Here is a 23,060-nt window from a genome sequence, read left to right as displayed (position 1 = left end):
CATCCGCCCTATAATGCTATTAGGCAGCAGACATTCTGCTTCTGTAAAATTCTGCTTCTTTAAAGTTCTGTAATTTTAAAACCATCCTAGTTGATGGCCATTACCACAACTTCTGCAAGCAATTTTAATCATTTTAACTTTTCTCTGTGATAATATACTTCCATATACTTGTCTTGAATCTCCCCTAGCTGTAGATTAATTTCCTTCAGTCCAATTTTTCAAAACCTTTATTTTAAACATCTCTATCATGAGCATTCTCTACTCACTTGTCTTTCCTGTATGCTAGAAAGCTGAAAAAGTGTAATCTTTCCTTAAAATAAATTGTTCTGGCCACCTGATGGAGCTGGCTGCCCTTTTCTTCAACTTGTTTCAGTTCTACAATGCCCTATTTAAGTTTACTGACCACAACTATATACAGTATCTTTAATGTGGTCACATCTGTTATATTCTATTATTTTCCTAATCATTCCTAAATATGGATTTTACCTTTTTTTGTATCTGTATATTGTGAGTGTTTTCACTGATATACCAAGACAAATCTAAGCTTTTTCCTTATTTATTTACTATCAGAAAAGTTAGCATTTTTGTGTCAATGTGCATCATTTTACATCATTTTACACATGCAAACCTGCCTTATTTCACAGCTTACTTCAAATCAGATTAATTGTTCTATAAATGGCATGGTTCATATCCCCTCTTCTGTGAAAATTTATTTTTTTATTCCTACTCTACTTTTTTCCACTTTATGGATGCAAAACTTCTTAAATGTCTGCTAAGTACCATCCTTACTCACAGCCATCTATGCAACATATAATTCTGAAGAGAGGAAACCTTATTCCTATACTATGCTATACTATTTACCTATAGTATGTACACATACATAAGAAAGTCAGTACAGTTCAAGCTTCCAAGGAAATCTGGATGTAAATCCATAAATGTGAAAGCCACTCCCTACAGATATTTCTGTGTACAGATTGATGGATAGGTTGCTTTCATCTTTTTTACCAACATCTGAATAGGCTTTTTGTGACAACTTTCTTGGGAGTCCAGGTACATCAAAATCTACCAATTGCTTCCATATGTGTTCATTGACACAGTCTAAAAGATTACTGAGACAAGACTTGAAGTAGCTGCTGTTAATAATGTTGTTGCCCAATTTGCCAGAATATGTATTAAGCTAACTAGCCAGTATTTTGCCAGGCTTCCCTTTTAAACACTAGATTACAATGGTATTTTCCAATGCAGAAATAGGGATCAGAAAATTTTCTGGCTCATATGTCTGTTCCAATCGAATATTATAAATACCAATAGCAAACAAGGACTTGTTTCATAATTTTGTTAAAGGACAGTTCAAAGAACAAATAGCGTGCTTTCATTTTTCCCCTTGACTGTCTAGACTGCCATTTCTTGTCACCTTTCCATGCCTCTAATCCTCAGATTTTTTTCCTGAACCCTAGAGAGGCAGACAGACAGGAAGATTTACCCACATCTTTTCCTGCAGTTAAGATAGACAATCTGAAATATCTTCCATCTGCTTTAGTATTTTTTCAAGTCCTTTGTCTATATCATTTTTGGTGTACAGTGTTTAATTTTATTCTTGATGTTGGTGTTCTTCATATTAACAGTAATAGGCACTTCAAAATCCTTCTCTGAGTCTCTTACTCAGTTTTAGCATATCTTTTTTGCTACTTTTAGTAGTTTCTTTTAGGCCTTCTGATTTGGACAAGACTTGGATTTTCAAAAGAAGGGTTCTCTTAAATAACCTCCTTGACACTGCTCATTGACTATGCCAGTGACCTGCAGGTACACATCCCAACCAGTAAGTTTCTACCCTGAAAGTAACCCAAAACTTTCTGGAGAGAATTCACCCTTTCAGTTTCTTCTTCTTTTTATTTTCTTTCTCATATTTGTGAAGGTTCCTCTTTTGGACGCAAATGTGACTAGAATGGCCTTTCTTCAACATTTTTTTCACAAATATATAAATTTGATTTATATATTTCCAATCATGTCAATGACATTTCTATTATGTATTGGAGCCCACTGAGGATTAAGCTCATGGTTTCCTCCCTGTGATTAGTTCTCAAACCTACAGTTTTACGGTACAATTATTTAGGTTATCAAACAATATGATCCTTTGTTGTATATCCTTACTTAAACTATATGAGGGAAATTAGGTTATCCTTTGCTTTAATACTTTCTCCTCAGTTTAATTTTCTAACTCAAAAACAGCTCGAACCTTTCACTCAGGTGGATGATAACATGTTCTAAATTACTTCTGGGATACAGTCCTCACCTATTCCTAGTCAGTGAAGAAAATGGCTTCTTTCAAGGCTAATAAACAAGCATGCCTTCTTTACAAACCCCAATATGCTTTTCCTTTGTCTCTTGAAACAGACAAAATCTGTTTCAAAAAGGGATATAGATTCATTCTTTATATTCCCTCAATGGGCATAAACATATCTTTTAAACTGAAATATTTCAATTCTCCTCTCTTAAGTAGAAGATGCTAGAATTATCATAACTACCAATGTACGCATTAACTCAATCTGCCTGCCACGTATACATATATACATACATACATACATACATACATACATACATACATACATATTTTCAGTTGCCTTTTGACTGTTTCGTTTATCTTAGCAGAATCAAAATTAAAGCACTCTCAACAGATGGAATCTATCCAGCCTCTGCTTGAACATACCCCACGAAGAGGACCACCTCCTTCTATAACTGGTTCCATTGTCAAGCTGCTGTTAGTACTGGGACATTTGCTTGTTTTTTACACTTTCAACCAGTAGAGACCAGGTGTTGACCTTTTTCTGTAGAACATCCATTCAGGTACTAGAAAAATGTTCTCGTCCTCCCCCTTTGTCATCTTTTTCCAAGGCTAAACATTTCCAAGTTCACAAGACTTCGTTTCCAATTTATTCATAATTCTTGTAATTCTTTACCTGTTCCACTCCCCGCCCTGCTGAACCTGTCTTAAAATGTGTTGTCCATAATTAGACACAGCACTTGAAGTAGGATCTGACAAATGCAGAATAGAGTGGAAATATTACTTCCGGTGATTTGGAAACTATACCTCAACTGATGCAGCCTAAAATTGTATTTGAATTTTTAGAATCATATCACACTGCTGATTCATATTCTGCTTAGAGTCAAGTACAATTCAAGTGTTCCGGTTGCTTAATGAATCTGAAACAGTTTTCTGACGCTACTTGCTCATACTGATACCTCAGCACACTGAACAAGTGGACTTCAGAAAAAGATCCTTTGGACAAATTTCCTGCACATGAACTTTGACTCCATCTCAGTACTACCCATGAGTATACTTGTGTTATAGCAACTGTTTTTTACCAGATTACAAGTTACTATGTAGTTTGTACATAGACTATATAGTTTGTACATCACGAAACTGTCCATATTTCTAACTAAAGAAATCACACAAAAACCATGAGAACCCTAGCCTCTAGAGGTATTGCTTTTCATCTTATAAGAGTACATCCCATCTAAGGAATAATTTCACATCTCTTCAGAATGGTACCCTCTTCCCCATGAACCCCTCTCCCCTTCATGACAAAGAACTGCCATTTTTATTTATTATTTGTTCAATTCAATTCAGTGTTGGGGTAGAATTTCCCTCCCATGTCTCAGCTTCTTTTTTTAACTATTTTGGCCTCAAAAGAATAAACTTTTTTCAAGAAGGGTGGTTGCTCATTATACTGAACATATACTCAATTTTTGTCTAGCATTCAGAAAGTCAATTATATAATACTCAGTGCACTGCTCTAGATAGTCCACAACCTCCTGCTGCCTTTTTAATCTTAGTAGCTTTTAAAAGAAAAAGCACTGTGAGGATATTTGCTTTAAAACAACATTATTTATTAGCAGAAGACAGGAAGTATTGATTTCCCTTGCCTTCTTATCCTCTTCCTCAACTTGCAGAGATGCCTAACTCTCTTGTGTTCAAATTTCTTTTTATCTTGTTGTTCTGGTCATAAGGGCTCGTTCTCATACTCACAAGAAATGGGCATAACCCTTTTCAGCTGTTATAGCTTCCACTAACTGCTGCTCATCCAATTAGATCAAAAAACCTCACACAAAATACAAAGGTGTTTGTGGGTCAGCTATTAAGCTACATCACATTTCAGTTAGGGGAAATTTATATTAGCTGAATCCTCTGAGAATGGGATAGCATTTAATGGTGGGATTGTAAGTAGAATCCACCTAGAATACAAGAGGTTGCATCACTATGATTGTGACTTGATGTGTATTTTCAAGCCTGACATTCTGGTCTCTAAAACTGTTTTTTTTTTAACTGAACAAAACTCTGAACTTTTAAATTGGTCTAAACTTAAACTTTAATATATGGCCCACCTTGAATTAAAAGCTAAGACTGCCCTTGTTTGTAAGGTTTTCTGGTAGGTAAGCCTATACCCTTGTCAGTATAAAGTTATGATTTTTTTAAGTGTCTTTCCAAACTAGGGTTCATTGAAAGGATTTGGCTGAAACTGACATTTCTTATAATCATTCAGACTTCTCTGCTGATGGAAGGCACAAGAATTGTCAGTTATGCAGCATTTTCTTCCCTGGGATTCATTTCCTTAACTGTACATTTCTGAAGATGACTTTTAGGGATTTAACTTCCTTTTGCTAAGCTTCTATTTCAACTTCAGAAGATGACTAACATGATGAAATGCTGAATTAAGTTAAGTAAATAAGTTAAGAATACACATTCTCATGTACAGGTAAGCTAAACACCTTGCAAGGAGAAGTAAAAACTATAGCATTTACTTCTCCTTGCTAGGGTGTTTAACTTACCTATACATTGAGAATGTGCATCTTATGCCTACATTTGAAATTAAGTAAATATTCCTGGCAGGATCTTTATTCATTAAATTTATAAATCTTAACTTCTATTAGTAGCAATACTAGTAGTTATAACAATAATACTAATAATATCACAACAGTAATACTAATAATTCTAACAACAATAATTCTAACAACACCAATAATAATTTTATACAAACAAGAAACATAAGGGTACCCCCCCCCCCATATAATACAAGCTGAGAATGACATTAAACTTAAAACTGAAGAACAATATAAAAGTTAAGATCATTACAAGCTTGACCGAACATAACAGGCTTATTGCAGTCAACTATACCTCCCTCAAAGGGAGTTCCACCGTGTTATTAACTCTACATGGCAACAAATAATAGAAGGAGCTTATTTATTTGGCTTATGCACAATAGAGGACTACAAAGTAGAATCACAAGTTGCTGAAAATCATCATGCTTAGCTGCTGCTTAGATGATGCTTAGACAATAACTGAGTGTTCATCCTTTCCTTAATGTATTCATCTCCATTCACGTAGAAAGGGGAAACATGAGTTCTGTGTCTGAAGTCCTAAAACATGCCTGAAACTCATTCTGGTAAGGCAGAGATCCTCTACATATGACTTCACAAAGCAGACACCAAAACACTCATCATGGTTCTTTATATAGCAGCAAAGCATCTTTTTCGCATACATCAGGCAATGCAATACAGTTGTCAAAAAGAATTTATATTGTAATGCTGTCAGGAAACAGCAGTTTTATTTAACAGCCATTCAGATTTATTGAATGAGTATTTTACATCAAGCATTCTGTTAGGTGACCTGAGAGCATATGTTGTATAGGGAGAAATAACTAAACAATATGCTGTGTGTGGTATGCCTGCATTAGCTTTTGAAATCAACTTTTTTTTTTCTTTGCAAAATGTAACAGTGCTTAAAAGATCTGGAAACCACAACACCCAAAACATGGTGATATGGGGTCTGAGGCTTCCTTAGCTCTTACTCTACTTTTAAAAGCACAATAAAAATTCAGATGGCTATAATACAAATATACTATTTTATCTACCAAACATTTGTCACCTAAGAAAAACACTATGATAAAAGAAAACGAGTAGCAGATTTGCAAAATGACAAGTGATTTACATGAAACACAGACCTGGGGGAAAAAACTGAACACTTACGTGTGCATTTTTCTGTTAAATTTTTGTAACTGATAATTCATTACAGTTGTGAATTCTTGTTTCCAGCATATATAGAAAGCAGCATATCTGGCAATTTTGGCAGGAACTAAAAAGGGGGCAGGACAAATCCCAAGAGTTTTTTCCTTTGAAACACAGCACTACTTCTCCTACAGTAGCTTCAGAACATTAACCTCTTGGATCAATTGTTGAGGAACTTTAAGATGTGTGAAAACGACAGTTCAAGTGCAAAAGGCTGCAGATGAGAAAAACAATTGCATATGACTGCTTCAAAAATGAGGATGAGAGATGGATATCATATCACATGTGCACAGACAGAAACAGAGTTGTAAACAAATGTAGTCAAATAAAGTAAGGAGCAGTTAAGATTAAGAAAAAATGCAAAGTGATTTCAAGGGAGATAAAAATGGTTTATGAAGTGGGTGAAGAAGGCTGAACAAAAAGCCTCAGAGTGAATGGAATTAGAAATAAAAGTGATTAACTGATTTGGGATGAAACTGAAGTGATGGCATGTTGGAAGGAGTATTTTTTTTTTTTTAAAGACTTCTATAGCCACCCATATTATGAACTGCAATCCCTGGGTGGCTCACAAAACCATTGTAGAGGGCACAGGGAATGGCTCTGAAGGACAGGGAAAGAGCTGCTACCAAGGCAATGGTCAGATAAGCGGGGCCTGAGCCTGTTCCAAGACGTTAATATGAGAATATGTCTCAGACAAGCTCCTCCCTAGTTCACACGAAGATAAAGCAGCAGGGGGGGGGGGTGCACATTCAGACTTCCAAAATTCTGTTACCATAGCTGTTACAATAAAAGTAGTCCTGGCCGACATGGCACTGGTTTCTTAGTCTGGCCTGCCTCGTAGGGCTGACAACAATAAAAACATAAAACAAAAACAAAACAATTGCAATAAAACCTCCTGGAACCCCAGGCAACGCTCCCCCACACATCAGTCTTTCGTACTGCTGGGCTCCAGCCTCATTCTACCCCAAAGCTTGTGGGAAGAGCTAGCTCTTCAAGGCCTTCCAGAAGGCCAAGGGAGTAGGACCTCAGGGAAAAGGGTGTTCCACAGGGCAGGAGTAGCTACAGAGAAGGTGTGCTTCCTAGGTTCCTTGACAACATTTAAGGAAAGGGACCTGGAATGTGACTACCCTACCTGACCTGCTGGGATGGTCAGGGAGAGCTGTATAGAAACAATCACAATAAGTTAAAGAAAGGAACTGAAATAAATATATAAATCCTAGTGTCTAAGAAAAATCATTGAAAAGGAAGTTGTAAATGCCATGAAAATGCTAACAAAATATAGATGGTGGAATTGGAGAAATGTTAAAATATAGATTCGTGCTACTTGTTAAATGTATGGTGAAGACTGAATCTGTGCCTGAGGACTAGAAGAATGCTATTACTGTTCCCTACATAAAGAGAAATATAGCAGGAGTGAACACAAAACCTTTGGGGGATTAGTTTATTAAATGGACCTCAGAAGTGATAGAATCCTAACTGAAATAATATGAGACGTAAGAATGGGCCAAAATTGGGAAGGGGAGTAGAGTTTTATGCCAGGTTTTATGCCAGGCAGGGGGTATATAGACCAGATATTTCTCCTTCAGCAAATCAGTAAGAAATGTATAAAAATGAGAAAGAAATTTTATTGCACATTCACTGATTTGGAGAAAACATATGGTAGAGTAAATAGGCCTGAATTACAGAATGTTTTGCATAAATGTCGAGTTGAAGATTGGTTGCTGAATGTGATAAAAGCCATATATAATGGAATTAAAACATGCAGAACAATGAATTGCATTCTTAGTGAATGGTCTAATAGTGAAGGGAGTAGGACAATGGGTGTGTGATGTGTTTAGTATGTAGTCTGCTGCAAGAAATTAATCTTTGCCAAAGTAAGTGAAAATGGCTATGTATAGCAGTGTGCCTCTGCCCAGTTTGTTACATGGATGTGAGAGAGGAGTATGTCAGGCAACTGAATGCAGTGGGAATGGGGTACTTAAGAAGCGTGTATGGAAAACAAGAAAAAGATAGGGTCAGGAATGAATGAGTTCTGGATGAATGTGAATACAAAAGTGAGTGACCAGTATGAAAGAAGTATATTGAGCAGGTTGGTGATGTAGAGAGAACAAATGGGGATCAAATCACAAAACAAATATATGAAGGGAGAGTGAATGGGTCAAGAGGGGGTGAACCAAGAAAGTCATGGTTGGATGGAGCTGATGAGATTCTGAAAAAGAGAGAGTTGAGAAATATAAAGAACAAAAGACAATGTACAAAGTGGTGTATGGATGGAGTAGGAGCAAGGATGGCTTGCAAAGATAAAAAAGTACAGAGAGGTATAGTGAATGATGTTGCTGTAAACTAGATTAAGCTATGTTTCTTTCTTCTTCTTTTTCTTTCCCTTAATTGCTTCAGCTAACCATTTCTTAATCCTTTTCTGTGCTTCTAATATTGTTTATCCAAAGGGGAATAAGTAGGCTTTGTACTTTTATTTTGTAGGATGCTACATATAAGCAAAATAACACCAGCAAAAAAAGATGGGAAAATAACAAGCTGGAATGGAAAGCTGTATAATTATACATCAGAGTTTGTTTATTTTAATCTCAAGCCTCTTAGAAAGAAAGCTTTGGTGTCCTGAATAGTTCCAACATATTTTACTCTTCTAATTCTCTTCCAGTGTCCTAGATTAATCAAAGCTGTAACCCCTGTTGTCTTTGCAATACAATTCAGAATGTGCCCCTGGCCAAGAATGACGGAAAAGTCAACAGGAATTAAATTTCAGTGCAACTGTTTACTCTACTGTGGCCTGCACTTATTGAAATTTTATCCATGGTTTTGTGTGACTACTGCAATAAGGAATTCAGCATGCTTGTGATATTTTTAATGATTGCATTCTCACCTAAAAAAAAAAAAAACTACAAGAAGAAAATGACTTTGCATTGCATTTAGCATCATGAAAATCTCAAGCCTCTAAAATGTAGTGGATTTATGTTAAATGTTTTTTCCAGGAAAAAAAAATAGCAAAGTTTGTTATTTTTTTTCTACCATACAACAATCTGCTGACAAGATCATCATGCATACTATCCACAGCTGTCAAAGGCATACTTAAAAGTCTTCAAGAATATTCCAAACTCCAGAATAAGGATGTTTTTAAAAAATACAATTAATATTTGCATCCTTTCAAAGATATTTCATATTATATGAATTCCCATGTTCCGCAGTGCCAATACTTTTCAGCAGAACTTATTAAATTAAAAGTGTCTCTGTGTTAATCTTGTATTGATATTGTAGTTAATCTGATCCTTATTACCCTATTCTTACATAAACAAATATTCAAATATATTAAAAACTGTTTTGTTCAGTCACAGAAAATAAATGGGACATCCAGCAATAAATATAATTTAATTGTTGGAGATCAATTAATGCAAATTTTCAGTCATGAGGGATTAAAGAATTGCCCATAGACCACATGTAGCACTATGTAACTTGTTGGAATCTTAGAGGAAACCACTTTCTTCATTAGCAAAATAAATACAACCCGATTACCAATACAGAATGATAACATAAGTCAAACTGCAATTATTCCCTTTTACCATGATCAGTGCTACACTTTGGGGAAAAATAAGAACATGTCTGGAACATCTGGATTATTACTGAAGAGTCGTGAAGTTATCAATCATGCTATCTTACTTGAGAAGAACCTCGGTAAGAGAAGAGCTTTGTTCGGCCTCTGATATAGCAGTGGTTTGGGGTTCACTATTAAAGCAGAGAAAGCTTCTTAGGGTCGTTTCTACCAGTTCACTAGTAGCACAGGAGTTGATATGATACAGCTCCTTCTCTATATTACTTCTACCTTACTTCCAAAGTAAATAAGTAAGTAAGTTAGTTAGTTCGTTCTATCTTACTTCCACAGAATGCAAAACATTTAATATCATATAAATACAAGCTTTAAAGCATTTATTTGCTGGAAAATACCACAGTGCTTTTATGACACAAAGAATTCCTTCAACCTTTACTTTTGTACATAAAAACCCTTCAAAGTTGGTAAAATATTGGTAGAATATTTTATAGTACCTGCTGTTGCTGAAGATGAGCAAGATCTGCAGCACCGATTTCCACCGAAGGTGTCTCTCCGTTTGGTCTCACTTCACGTAGGGTGCATTCTAGTAAGGGGTTGCCAGTGCTTGCTCCATTCTGAAGGGCTGAACCGTTACTTTTTGTCTCAGTTCCAGATTCTTGCATCATGACTCAAAAACCTGGAATAATTTAATGGAAGAAAGAAAAAATAAAGTAGTTGGTAAAACACTTCTCTTGTTTTAAAGCTTGCTACAATTGTAAATATTTGCCCTCTCCCTTCATATGATTTGTATTTTCATTAATAGTTCAGGCATCAGTTTTACACTGATCTGTAGGAAAATCTGTAACATTTTAAAAACACATTATTGATCTAAATTCAGCAGTATTTGCTCAACAAGGTCCTTTTCTTTCTGAGTGAATTCAGAAACACACATGCAATCACAAATACATTCAGATTTACCATTCAATTGCTTTAATAATACTTCACCATTTTACTTGAATTGTATAAGACAGTTTTAATAATATATTATGGTCAGATTTTTAAGTTTTTAAACATAACTGGCACTCTGCTTCAGAAGATGGATGACAGTGGGACAAACCTGAGAAAGGTTACAGAGGTTAATAAAAAAGGTAGAAGAATTCACTTATGATAGGCTGAAGTACCATCCAATCCCAAATGCAGTTCTTTGTTGGAATCCTAGAGAAAACTACTTTCTTCATCAGCAAAATAAAAGGTATCTGATTGCCAACTGAAATAATTTTCTTTTACAATGATGAGTGTTTGTTACTCTTTTGAGAAAATTAAGACATTTACATGTAACTAATCTGGAACATTTGGATTATTAATGAACATTCAAGAAGTTATGGATTACATAGACTTGCCTGAGAAGAACTTCAGTAAGGGCTTTGATACAGAACTACTTTGGGTTTACTATTAAAGAAGAATAAAGCTTCTTCAGCCCATTTCTACCAGCACATTACTAGCACAGGAGGTGATATGATATAGTTCTTTCTTATGCACCCTAACTAATTGTTGAAATTCTTGACTATTATCTTGCACAGGAGCATCTCGCTACATCTGAAAACAGAGATTCTTGTTTGCAGATGAACCCCAATGCATGATCTTCCTAGATATCCATAGTATAGCCCCCTCCCTCAAGCAGGGGAAGAAGCCACGGTATAGTTGTTCCCTCAAGACCAGCAAAATGGAAGCAAGGGACCTCTCTAGACACAACCCCATACAACCAGCAAGGGATCTACTGACAATCACAGAATAATTTTCAAGGTACAGTATGTTCAACAGGTTTATGAACTCTTGCTTGAATCACATCCTGGAATTTCCACATTACTCAAAAACACAAAATAGCTTGGGATTTAAATTACCTCTTTTAATTGTAGACCTTTTACTTTCAGAGTACTGTTGGATTTTTTTTTAGATAATATGTTCAAGTGTGCATACTATGATTCTCTTCACATAAGGCTACCAAAATGTCCACCAGAAAAAAGTACAAATGAGGAATTTCAATAACAGTTGAAGTATAGGTGAGTGCTCTTTAGGTAAGCAATCACAGTCCGCTCCCTGCCCCGCCCATCAGATTGTCAACAAAAACAGAACTGATAGTAATATTTGTTAACCGAAGGTTACACCATAAGAACACATGTATATGCAACACTGCAAAACCTTTATAGTCCAATGCATGCTCAGCTGCAAGTTTCACCCAAAAGTGAATGATGACTGACACTGTAAGAAGGATTTTAAAACTTAAAAAAAAAAGTCAGGCGAGGGAACAATTTGTGAAATTACTAATAATACTGGGTACATGTATAATACAGGTAAAAAGTAATGTTTCTCTCAAGTCGAACTACATTTTTTTTCTTGGCAACAATACAGAAGTGATTTGCCACTTCTGTATTTTTCTGAGATATGTTGATTTTGAAATGTAGCCTACAGCCCTGGGTTTTTCTGATGGTCTCCCATCCAAATATTAATGAAATCAGATACTACTAACGTTTTTGAGATCAGCCAAATTTGGCTAAGTGCTGTCATCTGCTGTGACAAAAATAAATATGCTAGAGAGTGAACAGGATGGGGAGGAAAGAATTGATGTTTTCTTTAATACATTTTATGCCTTGGTTGTCAAAGAAGAAGAGAGAAACATAGTCCAGAATGGATTATTTTTCACTGAAACACTTTTTTTTTTCCTTCCCTGGCATGGGATTTCCCTGTCAAATGTATGTGAAATTTCATGAGCATCTTCCTGTTTTGTTCTGTTTTCTAAAGATTCTTATTAAAAAATGCAAATTCTGAACTATTGGTATAGATACAATAAATCTTTTGAAGGAAAGACTGAGGCAAAATTTGTGTCAAAACAATGCCTCCTATTTTTCACATTTCTGAGTGATTCAAGCTAACAGGTATAACCAGCTTTATTCCTGGACAGTTAATTAAGTTTGACCAAGTCAGGCAGACATAAATTAACTTGGCTGATCAATTATTTATATGAACCAGAATAAATGTCCTTAAAGAAGTTGCCCAATCGTTTAAGAATGTTTAATTTAAACACAGATTTATGTAAAATATTTCTATTTCCATGAAAAAAATGCAAAAATTGGTCCAAAGTAAATGATTAAACGGCATGACCTAGTCTCCAAATCTACAGCTTGGGTTAGCACACTAGTCACCAAGACACACAACAAAGGCAAAGAAATATTTAGCTATCTCTGCCAGAAATATAAATTTGTTAGGATTCAAAAACTTACCTTTCATTTTAAAATAAGCCTCATTTTTTTTTAGATTTTTTTAACCCACCTTATTTTTATAAATAAGTCAAGGTGGTGAACTTACCTAATACTCCTTCCTCCTCCTATTTTCCCCACAACAACAACCCTGTGAGGTGGGTTGGGCTGAGAGAGAGGGACTGGCCCAAAGTCACCCAGCTTGTTTTTCATGCCTGAGGTGGGACTAGAACTCACCGTCTCCTGCTTTCTAGCCTGGTGCCTTAACCCCTAGGCCAAACTGGCTCTCTTTTTGCTACTTACATAAGGTAGAAGCAGTGTTAACAATGGCCATCTCTTCTCAGACAATTAGTTCTGCTGTAAGTCAAAGTAGGCAGAGAGTGATGGGTGTCTGGGGGTAGAAGAGTAAGATGGCAGCCACAATAGCATAATCAAAGACTTTCTGGATTTGCCCCTCCCCTGATTCTCCTGCAACAAGCAGTTACTGGATGACTGCTGGTTTGAACTCTATACCGTCCCCACACCATCATCAACAATCAGAGCTGCCTCCAACAGGAAAAAAAAAAAAACTTTCAGAAATAAATAAGCTGTACTGTCACACATTCCTTGAACTCTCTTACGCTGGTAGGAAAGGTAAAGCACGCTATAGGGTTTTCAGATGCAATAAGGGTTATGTTAGCATGTCTGTATAAGGAGCAAGAAGTGACTGGCCTCTCTGTCTTATCCTGTCATGTTTTACCTTGTGTTGGTTTATCAATCAACTGAGCCAATCAACTGAGCTGATGTAGAGTAAGACCATGAAGTAGGAACCTTGAAGATGCTCCTGTATGTTAATATCTTTTCTACCAGCAGCACCTTGGAAGATATTATTATTGATGTATTTGGATTTTATTGTATTTTATATTATTTTTATTGTATTTCAATTAATATTTATTTGTTGTTTTTACTGTAAACCGCCCAGATTAATTTCCTCATGAGATGGGCGGTGTCCAAATTTGAAATAAATGAATGAATGAATGAATGAATGAATGAATGAATAAAGCACAATGATATTTTAACTTAAATTTTGCTTTAATTGGGCATAAGTATCCCCTTATGCTCCTAAAACAACATCTTCTCTGGCTGCTGCTGCTGCTCCCTTTTAAGACAAAGCTGTTCCAGTATGGCGTGAACCAAGTTCTGTGTGTCCCTTTTTATCAGGTAATCTACTGTGGACTATAAAGTGGCTACGGACATCATAATCACAAATTCTAGGCAAATCAAGCAAAGAACAGAACTTTCCATATGGTCTTGCAGCATAAGGCAAAACAGAGGCAAAAGATGTAGATTTCATCCTATTGGACCAGATGACCTTCAAGTGTCATTTGAATCATGGAAATATGACATTAAAGACATTCACATGAATGCTAAATCCATTCTGAAATTATAACAAATCTGTTGGAGCAAACAGATTTTTAAAAAAATCTGTATATATTTTTTTTAGAAAAAGATCTATGGAAATATTTTCTGCAGTTTTTTTTAAAGAATGACACTATGAATGTTCTATACCACAAAGGAAAAGGAAAAATAAATGTAACATATTTAATTGGTAAGAGATTAAATGCATCTCTTGCCAATGTCATAAATAATTATTTTTTTCCAAGTCAGCTAGCTTTTTGAAAACTAATAATTGATAGTTTTCAAAAAGCTAGCTGACTTGGAAAAAAAAATTATGTATTCATTTGCTTATTTATTTATTTAATTTGGAGACTGCCCAACTTCCAAAAGATTGCAGGTGGATTAAAATGCACACAAAGAAAAAACCCGAACAATAAAAATATGTGCAGCCAGAAGAGTAAAAGAACCAAACATACCCCAGAAGAACAAAAGCTAACACAGGTACAGCATCTATCCTAGTGCCTTCTTGTTTCCCTTTTTCAAAATAACAACAACAATAATTTGTCTACAAGTTAGCAAGATGACAACAGCACAATGATGTACAACATCTTACATATCAGCCAAAGGAAATGTAAAATATTGTTTTCCTCCATACGTGCACTACTGTATCTGTAACATACAGTTCCACATACTCCTTATGTATGATATTTAAGTCTATATTAACTGGTTATGTTGATATGCTTTCTTCAATTATGAAACAAGCAAGTGAAAATTCCATAGCAGAAGCCAGTCAGAATACTGAAAATTTCCTTTAGTACCATTATGCTTCACCATCTATAACTGTGTATCTATAGCTATTCACTGATTTTTTCATGGCTGATAGTAAGCATAAATGGTAGGGATTTAATAAGATAAACTTTAGATAGAATGGGGAAAGATGCGAATTAACAAGTCACTCTCTGAGTGAGATGGGCGGTGACTAAAATTGAAATATAAATAAATAAATAACAAGCAAAATAATACAGGGGAAAGTCTTTTTTAATATTTTACTTTTACGTGTGTCTGCATTTGGTCAAAAAAGCTAACTGAATAGAGTGAGTCTATAAGTCTTCAAAGACAGTCATTCAAAAAGCAAAGATATACAATATTACTTTACGGTAATACTGTATTAAGTGATGAAAATAACAACTGGAATTTTGCCATACGAGGCTTCAGACAGCCCAGGCACAATGCCTATTTGCTGTTACGCAAGTACTACCCTCCTCTGCAGAATTTTCATAATTATAACAGAAAGGCGTAAATTTCCTAATGCATGGCAGCTCAAAAAGTAATCAAGGGAATGAGCCTGAGGGCTATTTTAATGTATGCAAAGCTAGTGACCCACAGTAAATGGGAGGTAGGCTTCAATGAATGCAAAGTAATGCACACATACTAAAGACCTGGTCTGATGAGGGACGGCTAAAATTAACACCCAATTAATTTCCAAATTGACAAACAAATGAAACCCATAAATCTACTTTCTCATTAATTTTCTTGTGGTATAATTTAAAGCAGTAATATGAGGGCAAAACTGAGCATTATCCATCATAAATATCAAAAAAGATAGCACTGTAACACCATAAATTATGCATATTACCTGTTGTTAAAAATGATTAATGCATTATCAACTTTATCACACACTGTCTATGTCTAGACATATCTGAAATCTGAAATTTCATTTAGCACTTCAAACGGGATGGAATGGATGGAATTATCAACAGTAGATTTCCAGGCTGGTCCTGTACTACTAAAGTAGTTTCTCAGGCTACTTGTTTGGGAATTTTAGGATTGAAATTGGACTCATCCCAAGCTTTGGGTCAACTGAGGTTGAACATATTGGAGAAGTGATATGCTAACGCTCCAGGAGAACTGAACCAAATCACAATATCCTAAAACCATCTTTAGTTGCTGACTCGAAGACTGGCATTTATATCTGTTCAGCAAGGAGATTGGTAACCTCCTGTGCTCTCTTGAATGGAGGAAAAGTAGTGTTTGGTCATGAAGAGAGGCAGTAAAGAAAAGGTTAAGTACAAAAGCAATGAAGAAAACAGGAAAGGACGGGGACCTAACATAATTCTTTTTGTAAAAGAGCCTAGAGTACAAATGTGTATAATCACACTGCTACTTGCATTTTTCCAGGTGATCCAAAGCTTTCTTTCAAGCTTTAATCTGAAATAAAATGTGCTCCCAAAAAATCTTACTTTCAGGTTTAGCAGTTGCTCCTCACCAGGAAAGCTTATCGGTGCTTAATTATATATGATAGCATGGCATTCTTTTTTTTATCTCTTTATGTCCAAAACGGCAATGGGTGCATAAGAATATGGCCCAGGGGTCTCAACAGTCACTGAGAGATTGAAGATGCTCAAACCCAATAAAATATAGGAGAGCTAACTGCTAATTTTCTCCTGAATTCAAAATGTAAGGCAAATATTTTCCTTGAAAGTCCTTCAATATTTCTGAATGTTGTTGTTTGCTATACAGATTTTTGTAAGCTGCAGCAAGCTAATATCTGTATGAAAAATGTTAACAGTCGAGTCACATAAAACTTCTACAGTTAAAGGAAGCCGTTGCAACTGAAGAGTCATTCTACACTAAGTGCCGCAAACAGAAACACTCTAGTTGAATTCCATTTGCAAATGAAAATCTTTCAAGTCAAGGAACAACCTGGAAAATCTTAGCTACTACTAAAACAGAGCTCCAGTTGTCAGCTTGATTGACTGCAGGAAGTATTCTTAACAGTTTTTTTTTTTTTAAAAGAACCGAGTGTTGAAATATGGGAACTTAATTCCAAGAAGTCCAGACTCCCCAAATAAGGGAGAAAATAAAACTAGGCTTTATTCCTGGACAGGCATAGAAAGATTGTGTTTAATCTTAGTCCCATTTTTACTTGTGCTCCTTGATTTTCATTACTAGAGTTACAGATGGTTTGCATTTTAGCTATTAGAGCAGCAGCATCAGCATAACATAGGTTATTGATGTTTCTTTCTTTAATGTTAAAACCATGCTCATCTTCTTCAAATCCAGACTTCCTCAATATATATTCAGCATTATAGACTGAATAAATAATGAGGAAGTATACAGCCTTGTCTCACTCCTTTGCCGACTTGAAGCCAGTCTGTTTTGCCATTTTCTGCCTGGACTGTGGCTTCCTGTCCTGTGTGTAGGTTTCCCACAAGGGCAAAGATATGTCCTGGGATCCCATTTTCCAGGACAGAACATTCATAATAAACATAAAGAAATAATGTGTTTCCAATGCACCTTGTGAAGCTTCAAGAAGCTAAATGCTCTGGAAGACAATTCCTATTCCAACAAGTTTATAATCTATATATTTAAGGAATGAGAAGAAAGGTGGGTAAACAGTAAAACAGACCAATATTTAAACCATTCTTATCTAATCTAGCTTGCTCACAATGTTAGATATAAAAAGAGAAAAACTATGGGAAAGGGAAATAAAGGGATATAGAAGAATTTGAAATGAAAATATGACAATGTATGTGTTTTAAGCTATTAAAGATAGCACAAATTGGTAAAAGAAGCAGCAAGGTTTTAGAAAGGAAACAAAAGATCTTTGTCTTGATCCCTTCTTTCCCTCATTCTGTACAGGAAATATGTATCATAATTAGTATTTATGTTGGTTGTAGGAAACTAAATTACCAGATGAAGGCAGAGTGCTGGTACTCAAGCGAGATAAGTTCTCCATTGATCACATGACACAGTACTCAGGAGTTTGCAATTACAAAGAAGTTTAACATATCCCCGCAGTGCTAGTGGTGCTGGATCTGCATCAGGAAAATCCTGTTCCAAGCAGGGCACGTTTCTACCAATTTGAAAATGCCACTCTGTCTGGAGTTTGAAGTGGCAGTGTGGAATCACTGGAAGGGAATCTTCTGTTACTCTGTCACCCCCATGTGAGCATTAGGTGTTCCGAAGATAACAGAGCTTTGCATTACAGGGAGCCCAGACACAATGGGAAACACTAGCAATTTATTCTCCTTTATTTTAAAAAATAAATTTATTTTTAAAGAGAGGAAAAGTAAGTGTTGAGGCATGGAACAGAGGGAGAAGGAGCAAAGCACTCAGCTATTGGCCAACTGGCGAGAGCCCACTGGCAGACAGTTCTCAACGCTCAGGTATGGGCCAGAAAGGGCAAATTACCGATTGGCTCTCCTCAATCTCTGCAGATTCAGAGAGATGTAAAATGCCTGCGTTCATAGTTTCCTAGGCCTAAAGAGACCCAAAAATATCCAAAACAAATTTGAGTGCATTTAAATCTGACTCAGAGGCCAAAAGGCTAGTGCCCCTACTGTTCTCCAGGCAGTATTCCTTTGCCTGATCAGCTAAATAGTCAGAAATACAACCAAAAAATGAAAAGGGGGGGGGGTCAGAAAATGATGTTGCTTTATTATTAAAAGCACAGGAGCCATGTCAGAAAAGTATGTCGTCCTTAACTGTCGTTTTATTAAACTAGATTGTCTTTTGTGTGTGGGTATGTGCCTTTGAGTCAATGTTGACTCCTGGCAAGTCTCCGCGGTTTTCTTAGCAAGATTTTTGGAAGTGGCTTCCTATTGCCTTTTTCCTGGGGTTAAGAGAGAGGGACTGGCCCAAGGTCACCCACCTGGCTATGTGCCTAAGGCAGCACTAGAACCCACGGTCTCCCAGTGGTGCCTTAACCACAACACAGAACTGGCTCTCAGATTGTCTTTGCTTGGTAAGTATTTCAATGTGTATCTGAAGCAGTAGCTGTAAAGAAGGTGTAAAACATAACCATGATGATCTTTTAACTGATTCTAATATTTCCCTGTGTCTAAAGTACTTAACCAACCAACCATCTGTTCAAGACCACCTCTCATCTACCCACTCATTACTCCACACCCCCACCAGGCCTAGCTGAGCAAATATGTAAGGCTACCAGAGCCTTCCCAGCCTCTTCCTAATGACTTGCTGCACTAATCATTAATTGCTATACTAATTATTAATCAGACACATTACCAGAACAGAAATGGTCTCTTTCTCAATAAAAAGGCATCTCTCAAAGCACTGGAGCAACGGAGCTATAATAAAAGTGTTCCTGCACTCTTCTGTCTGTAAAATATATTATTGCATGCTTTCTCATACTTTTGTGTGTGAAAGTAAACTGTGCGTCCCGCTTTAAGGACATACATACAATGCATTTTTCTAAATGTGGAAAACATGAAGATGGAGAAAACATGTTTGCAAACAAGGTCATTGTTGAAGCTGGAGTGGCTGTGGGTCCTAGTGATTCTGCTATGGTGGCAAACCTGTGGTGGAAGGTGTAAGCCTTGTGGGGGAGTTGGGCGGTGATATAAATTTGAGATAGATAGATAGATAGATAGATAGATAGATAGATAGATAGATAGATAGATAGACAGACAGACAGACAGACAGACAGACAGACAGACAGACAGACAGACAGACAGACATTCAACAACTCCAAAGGAAGAATGCCTATGTGATTTATTAAAAACCTAAGATGGAGGGAAAAGGCTCCCTTCAACAACTAGCAAGGGTAGGTCTCCCTGCACAAACCACTCTGTGTGACTGTATCATTTAAACAGATTGTATAGATTGTAGTGTTGATGATATTCTGGTGCTTTCAAAAACTGTTTTATTTCCTACCTATGCCCTACTGCTTGTGGTAGCCTTTTTGGTTTTGATTTTCTTTATTTGTTTTCTCCACAGCCAGAATTCATAGAATAGTAGAGATGGAAGGGACCTAAGAAGTTATCAAATCCAACCTCCTGCATACTGCAGGATTCACTACACCATTCCTGGTAGATGAATATCCAGCTTCTGTTTGAAAACCTCCAGTGAAAGGGAAGAAGCCACTCCATGTAGTAACCTATTCCACTGACTGACAGTTCTTACTGTCAAGTTCTTCCTAATGTCTCATCTGTACCCAGATTGAAGTTTCATCCCATTAGTTCTAGTCTTGCTCTCAATAAGTCCAAACCCTCTACAACGTGACTGCTCTTCAGATATCTGAAGTCAGCTGTCATGTCCCCTCTCAACCTCCTTTTCTGCAAGCTAAACACACCTAGGTCTTTTCACCATTCCTCGCAGGACTTGGTTTCCAATCCTTTCACCATCCTGGCGGCACTTCTCTGGACTTGCTCCAGTTTATCACTGTCTTTTTTAAAATGGGGTGTGCCGAACTGAATGCAGCACCAAGTGAGATCTGACCAAGGCAGAGTAGAATGGGACAATTCTTTCCTTATACTTCCAGATTCTATCAAACTCTGCTTGTGTAAACCCACTGGCCAAAAGTAATTCCTACAAACATGCATTGCCTTGTGAATATGACAAATGTAATCAATGAATGAGGCAAGCTCTCCTCTGACACAGCTGGGTATAGAGCTGCCTGACATTAAGCAATTATTGTATTTACATGATACAAGTGTGATTGTCAACATGTACCTATGCAGGGTTTACTCACAGTTACAAAATATATAAAATAAAATTGTATTATGTAAACCAGGCCTGACTTTTTGAGGTGTGGGATATAATATAGTTTAGAATGACAGATTTAATTAAAATTATGAAATACACAATTCTGATTTCTTAAACAGCACGTAGCAAAGAAAAACCTTTAATCCAAACATCTATCACAGCATTCACAAGACAGTATTATAAAAACACTAGTCCAATAATCTGATCCATCTTATGCCTCTTTACTTAGGAGCAAGTTTTTCTCTAAAATATACTCCATGCAGAATAATAATCTCCATAATTAAGTGGTGCTTTGCTAAACTGTAACACAATATGGTTTAGCAGCATAGTCAATTTCTCTTTCTCTCTGATAGAGAGAGAGGAACTGATTCATCACAGTTAATGACTTCCCAGGTAGGCCACACACTTCAAGTGTCTTCTGATTCACCTCAAGCCCCATGACTGCTCTAGCAATATGGATCAGGTCATTATGATCTGTTAGTAAATAATCTCTCTCAGAATTTTGCAAACATTTTCTGACTTGCTTGCCTGGCTGACTAAACAGGTCAATCATTTAATCTGAGCCTTCAAAAACCTCTTGGGCACATATAGTTTCTTATTTTAATAGCTGCTCTTGACTATAACCTTAAAATCTGCTCATTAAACATTAAAAACAAATATTCTTACTCCCCAAGCTTATTGTTCTATTTCCTTAAGATGTAATGCTAAATGCTAACCAATGTCATCTGATATTCGAATTATATGAAATATAGTCTGTCAAATGTAACAATTCCACAATCACTCATTTTAACCGAGATTGAGCAAATCCTCATGTCTGTCCCAATACATTCAATGGAAGATACAGTATCCCATTGCTTTGTGGGTGGAGGCCATGAAGTCAGTGGAGAAAAAATAATGTCTCTCCCCACCTCCAGATTCTTTAATACGAAAGGAGTAATTATTGCTATCAGTTTTCCTCCTAGGAATGGAAAAAATTAGCGGATATGCTTTCAAACTTAAGGCTAGTGCATGAGAATTCACTGGAGGCAAGCAGCTAAACTGATCCGAAAGCACTAGGAAAATACAGAAGGAACATTAATCGGATTCTTTACTATGTTTTGCCATTATGTGGAAGTTTTATCACTCTCTAAAACAGAAGAGAGATTCTCTTCCCTAGGTTTACAAAGGGCAGAAGGACCAATAGCTTGTTTAAAGAAACCCCACACACTTTCACACAAACATTACTGAGTTGCATGGTATACTCACACATATACACCACTCCACAATTACAAAGTAACTAAATAATATTCAAAGGCAATTCTTTTTCTTTGGTGGTTACCTGGATTATAGCCCTATCCTTTTGTCCTAGACATTTAAACTTCTTGTTTGATCCACACAGAATTTTCTAGCCATCAGATGCTCTGCTACTGTGCTAGCCGTCTTGCAGGAGTGCTCTCTCTCCCTTCTGAAAAAAGCAAACAACTGGATAGCTATCATTACACTAAGGAAATCTCTTGGAAAAAAAAAAAAAACACACCAAACAACTAGCTAATCTTTGTAGCCCCTTCATCCAAAGTTAAAGATAAGAAAAACAAACCTAAGTCAGTTTCAACCACATTCCAGGGACAAGTTCCCGTTTTCTTCTTTATCAAAACACTAGCTTTTAAAGTCCCCCGCCCCCGACCTTGCAGGCTAAACTGCTGCTCACGCCTGCAAACAAAGCAATATTTGTTTAATAACTGATTGCTGCCATGGGTACAGTAAACAAGGGCCCTGGCATTTGTGTTTATGAACAAACACATCATCTTGCAAGAGCAATTTAACATTAACCAGGTGGAATAATCAACAGATTTCATAGGTGAGACTCTGGGCAGGACAACTGTAAACAGAGCAGGGAGGAGAAAGGGGCCAGTCTCAGGGAATCAAGGTTGAAGCAAAAGCATTGCAGAGTAAACAGCTGGGGAGAGGTCAAGGCAAACAAACAGTCATCCTTCTGACATTTAGAGGAGTAGAAAGGTTGCATGTTACATGCATCCGCGGCCGACCACCACTGGGAACAATGGCCACTCGTTTATACAGCACCAGGTGCCTCTAAACGAGATGCAGTCACTGCGAGTAATTTGTGCTCTTTCGTTATTGCACTAACTGGAAGATCAGCTACATCAACTTACAAGTATGCAACCCATTCAAGAATGCTTGGGTAAAAATGTGCATGTTTGTTTTAACTCCCTCTCCCCCATCTCCAAGTGGATATAAAAGAACTGCTTTACGAGAATGGGGCAAGGCAACAAGAACGCAGCTATCCATTGTTATAGGTATCTTTATGCAGAAATGCATTC

General features: G+C 36.6%; 1 protein-coding gene across 11 annotated transcripts in view; it reads right to left on the bottom strand.

Annotated features, from left to right (window-relative positions):
- FOXP1 (forkhead box P1) overlaps positions 1-23,060 on the bottom strand; it is a 636,434-nt gene that overhangs the window by 248,360 nt on the left and 365,014 nt on the right. For 9 of the 11 annotated variants that reach the window (XM_088134348.1, XM_088134346.1, XM_088134345.1 and 6 more), the window contains one exon: positions 10,120-10,301. In XM_088134348.1, the coding sequence (XP_087990474.1) occupies positions 10,120-10,290 (171 nt within the window). In that variant the 5' untranslated portion in view covers positions 10,291-10,301. Of the gene's footprint in view, positions 1-10,119; positions 10,302-22,060; positions 22,198-22,318; positions 22,342-23,060 lie in introns of those variants that run through there. The other 2 variants (XM_025171060.2, XM_025171041.2) reach the window with 2 other exon arrangements.

The sequence above is a fragment of the Python bivittatus genome, unplaced genomic scaffold (genome assembly GCF_059951505.1).
Source record: "Python bivittatus isolate LINGU-HERP-01145 unplaced genomic scaffold, Pbiv_v1 ctg000080_np1212, whole genome shotgun sequence".
Lineage (NCBI taxonomy): Eukaryota > Metazoa > Chordata > Lepidosauria > Squamata > Pythonidae > Python > Python bivittatus.
Note: the sequence above shows the minus strand (reverse complement) of the source record. Positions and strands in the feature narration are given on the sequence as shown.